Source organism: Geospiza fortis, unplaced genomic scaffold (genome assembly GCF_000277835.1).
Source record: "Geospiza fortis unplaced genomic scaffold, GeoFor_1.0 scaffold61, whole genome shotgun sequence".
Classification (NCBI taxonomy): domain Eukaryota; kingdom Metazoa; phylum Chordata; class Aves; order Passeriformes; family Thraupidae; genus Geospiza; species Geospiza fortis.
This window is the reverse complement of record NW_005054430.1, coordinates 242,616-247,237: the sequence shown is the minus strand read 5'-3', so window position 1 is coordinate 247,237 and position 4,622 is coordinate 242,616. Positions and strand designations below refer to the sequence as shown.

The following is a 4,622-nucleotide window of genomic DNA, read 5'->3' as shown; positions in this document are numbered from 1 at the left end:
GGGTGTGTAATGGAGAGGGAAAGGGTGCTGATTTATTACTCTGCTGTGTGATTTCTGCTTTTTCTCCCAGCATCTTTTCTGTCAGGAGGGTTCCCTTTGTGCTGGTTTTAAGTAGAGAGCTCAGAGTGGAGAAAGGGAGGATTAGCAATTAAATACGCTCTGATGATGGCATGGCTGTGAAGGAGGGAGGAGGAAGGAATACTCCATAGTAATGTACTTTTGTTTTCTTTTTTCTCTGCTTGTAGGACAGAATCTGCCAGGGAATTGGCGTTTTGAAGAGTTTTACAGCTTCTAATCCTTGTTGCCTTGGGAATACAAACCTCTCTAATCATGTCGCCGGCCATGTGGAAATGGACTTGCCTGGTTTCCCACCTCCTGCTGTCCACCACAGTGTCACCTCTGGGCAGACAGCAGCCACCCCATCCAAAGAGGCCCTTCATCACCTTCACTGGAGAGCAAGCAGAGGGAAACTTCAACCACTTGGTGGTGGACGAAAGGACTGGGCACATTTACTTGGGGGCTGTCAACAGGATCTACAAACTCTCCAGTGACCTGAAGGTCCTGGTGACCCACGAGACTGGTCCTGATGATGACAATCCCAAGTGTTATCCTCCCAGGATAGTCCAAACCTGCAACGAACCCTTGACACCCACCAACAACATAAACAAAATGCTCCTCATAGACTACAAGGAGAATCGGTTGATAGCCTGTGGGAGTCTGTACCAGGGCATCTGCAAGCTCCTGAGGCTGGATGACCTCTTCAAGCTGGGAGAGCCCTTCCACAAGAAGGAGCATTACCTCTCTGGGGTGAACGAGAGTGGCTCTGTTTTTGGAGTCATTGTTTCTTACAGCAACATGGACGACAAGCTGTTCATCGCCACGGCCGTGGATGGCAAGCCGGAGTATTTCCCCACCATCTCCAGCAGGAAGCTCACCAAGAACTCCGAGGCTGATGGGATGTTTGCATATGTCTTTCACGATGAGTTTGTGGCCTCCATGATCAAGATCCCCTCAGACACCTTTACCATCATCCCTGATTTTGATATCTACTACATCTACGGCTTCAGCAGCGGGAACTTTGTCTACTTCCTGACTCTGCAGCCTGAAATGATCTCCCCACCCGGCTCCACCACAAAGGAGCAGGTTTATACCTCCAAGCTGGTGAGGCTTTGTAAGGAGGACACGGCCTTTAATTCTTATGTGGAGGTGCCCATTGGCTGTGAGAAGAACGGGGTGGAATATCGATTGCTGCAGGCTGCCTACTTGTCCAAGGCTGGAGCCATCCTGGCCAGGTCTCTGGGGGTTGGCCCTGAGGATGATATCCTCTTCACAGTCTTCTCCAAAGGGCAGAAAAGGAAGATGAAGTCCTTGGATGAGTCTGCTCTTTGCATCTTTGTCCTGAAGAACATCAACGACCGCATCAAGGACAGGCTTCAGTCCTGCTACAGGGGAGAGGGGACGTTAGATCTGGCCTGGCTCAAGGTCAAGGACATTCCCTGTAGCAGCGCGGTAAGTGGAGCCCTGAGCACCCCACCTTGCCCTCCTCATCTGTCAAAAGGTCTTGTCTTCAAATAACCAACAGGTCTTGTCTTCAGATAACCAACCTTAAAGCAGAGGCCTTAAAGGAACTGAGACTGCCTTGTCCCAGTGCTGGCTCTGCCTCCAGCTCACCACACCACCCAATTTAACCAGTTCATGCCTCAATTAGCTCATGGACAAGCTGGTGAAGGTATCAGAACAGGCAGAAATTCTGTGTTTGCTGATCACCTAAACCAAGGGGCCTTGGAATATTTGGGAGGAATATGGCTGTTGTAGTTACCTCATGGTTCAAATCCTTGTTCCACTGCCTTGTCCCAGTGCTGGCTCTGCCTCCAGCTCACCACACCACCCAATTTAACCAGTTCATGCCTCAATTAGCTCATGGACAAGCTGGTGAAGGTATCAGAACAAGCAGACATGCTGTGTTTGCTCATGAGCTAAACCAAGGGGCCTTGGAATATTTGGGAGGAATATGGCTGTTGTAGTTACCTCATGGTTCAAATCCTTGTTCCACTGCCTTGTCCCAGTGCTGGCTCTGCCTCCAGCGCACCACACCACCCAATTTAACCAGTTCATGCCTCAATTAGCTCATGGACAAGCTGGTGAAGGTATCAGAACAAGCAGACATGCTGTGTTTGCTCATGAGCTAAACCAAGGGGCCTTGGAATATTTGGGAGGAATGTGCCTGGTGTAGTTATTCAAGGGTGAAATCAGACCCAAGTGCACTCTCAGCTCAAACCTAAACCAAAGCAGGACCTAGAGATGTCACAGCTTGTGCCAGTTTCTGTGCATGCTGGTGTCATTTTGCTTCCCTGGGCTGTAGCTGGGGCAGGATTTATTCAGGGAACTTTATGAAGCCAGGGCTTCATTTCTTCCAGGGCTGAGAAGCACTGGCCATTAACCATCAAAGCCCCTCGCCTTCCGCTCTCCAGCCAGCTCTGCACTGAGAAATTAAGGCCTGGCTGCAGATCAAGGATTAAACACCGCAAGATTTAAGGGCAGGACTGGGGAAGAGGCTGGTCTGTCTGACCTACAAATGGTCTGAAGAAATTGCCTCGGTTTATTCTGAGTGCCACTGCAGGAATGTGCACAGGGCTGGCTTTGATGGCAGGCACAGACAGGGGCATTACAGCCCAGGGGCTGCAGGAGCCTCTCCCCACGCTTTGATTGTCACCCTTAATGAGCTCTTTCAAGGGAGAGGCCAGTTCCAGTCTGAGCAAAGGGAACAGGGAGAAAAGCCAGAGGGCTTTCCTGCCCCGAAATCTCCAGGCAGGCAGTGCTCAGGATATGGGATTGCTCCTTGGTGCTCCAGCCTTGTTTGCTGGGGGGTTCTCCTGATGCTCCAAGGATGGACCATGAGGAATGTGGATGGGAGTCTCATTGCAAGGACACTGCTCCTGCCTTGCTCTGCCCTAATTCCCCTTTACACCCCTCAGTGTCCTTGCTTGACCTTGCCCTGCTCTCATTCTCCCACACCAAAGGGACAAGTCCTTGATTTCAGCTGGGATCTCCTCTGCCTAGACCCTCAAATCTCCCTGTGGAGCATTGCACAGGGAGAAAGGCTGTGCCCAAATCTGGCTTTGATTTTTTTGTTTAGCCTCAAGGCCTGTGCACATTCAAAGAGCTGCCTTTAGATTTTAAGCTGGGAGCTTCCCACTGGAGTTTCTTTCCTGGGCTCTTAAGCTTCTCTGTGCATTTGCATATTTGCTCTGCTTGTGCTCCACACTAACGTTTGCAGTGCTGGACCTCTCCAATTAGGAGGCTTGAAACCTCTCAGTCCTGCCTTCTGTGGCTTTAGACAGGAGCAAAAAAAGCCAACAGCTTTCCTGTGTCCCATGGGGTGAGTTCCAAACCAGGAAAACTGGTGTCAGACTGAGCAGGGACAGGAGCGCAGAGCTTGGAGAGAGGACACAGTGGGAAAAAGTGTTGGAGCATATTTATGAGTGCACATCTTCACTGTGAATCAGAGGCGCTGCAAAAGGACCTGGAGATGCTTGAATTAAAAGCAGGAGGTCTGAAGTGTGTAACTAAGTAGGCTGAACTCCCCTTAAATGAGCCTACTTAGAGCTGCTGGCAAGCCCTGCCTGAGATCAGCTGTGCTGCCTGAGGGAAGAGGTATTAGTGACTTGGCTGCTGAAAGGGGCTGCAGAGTCCAGCTGCTAAGCTTGGAAAATATTTGATGGTTGGTGAAGTATTTTGGAGGCTGGATGTGCGTCTGTGAGAGCCTGGTTTCCTCTGCTGGTGTCCTGCTTGCCAGCCAAGCCCCAGCACTGCTGCTCAGACACACACACGTGTTAGAGGCAGCTCTAAAAGCAATCACTGAGCCATCAGTGAGCCTTTCCTTGAGTTTGTGGGGATGTCAAATGTTTCTCTGCTGGTGCAAACAGAGCCTTAACCTGCCTATGGTCCAGGCTGGAGCTGAACTTCAGCTTTGCTGGCAGCTAAAATCCTGTATGAGAACGGGTCCAGCTGATGTGCTGGGCACTGAGCATTTGAAAAGGAGAGAGGAGGGATTTGGATTAGGTGTTAGGGAGAAATTCTTTACACAGAGGGTGGGGAGGCATTGGAACAGCTTGCCCAGAGAAGCTGTGGCTGTCCCTGGATCCCTGGAAGTGTTCAAGGCAGGTTGGACAGGGCTTGGAGCAGCCTGGGATGGTGGAAGGTGTCCCTGCCCATGGCAGGGGTGGAACTGGATGGTCTTTAAGATCCTTTTCAACCCAAGCCATTCTGTGATTCTTTGTAGGACTGAAGAGATGGTTTCACTGCTCTGTCCTTGCCTATCAAGGCACCAATTTGTTTTAGTAACAAACATTCTTCTAATTTTTCTAATATTTCCAACCGGGCAATAACTGACTCAAGGGAGGATCCACATGACTGGATACTTCTGCTCCTGCCTTGGTGTAATCCCTGCTCAAGGCTATTTCAGGGCTATAGAAATCATCTGGGGACCATTCCCAGCATAACTCTGCACACAAATAATTCCAGGGATGTGGGGGAACAATGCTCGAGTCCCCAGCAGCAGATTCTGTAGCTCCTCTGGTCAGGCAGCTGGGTTACATCTGGAGCTGAGAGAGTTGAGGTCA

At 50.4% G+C, this 4,622-nt stretch overlaps 1 protein-coding gene across 1 annotated transcript in view; it reads left to right on the top strand.

Annotated features, from left to right (window-relative positions):
- Window positions 1-250: 250 nt before the first annotated feature.
- The window catches only part of PLXNA4 (plexin A4), a gene marked incomplete at its 3' end in the record, with an annotated part of 240,172 nt that continues 235,800 nt past the window's right edge, over window positions 251-4,622 (top strand). Inside the window, exon 1 of the mRNA XM_031061881.1 lies at window positions 251-1,509. Within this exon, the coding sequence (XP_030917741.1) occupies window positions 331-1,509 (1,179 nt within the window). The remainder of the gene's footprint in view (window positions 1,510-4,622) is intronic.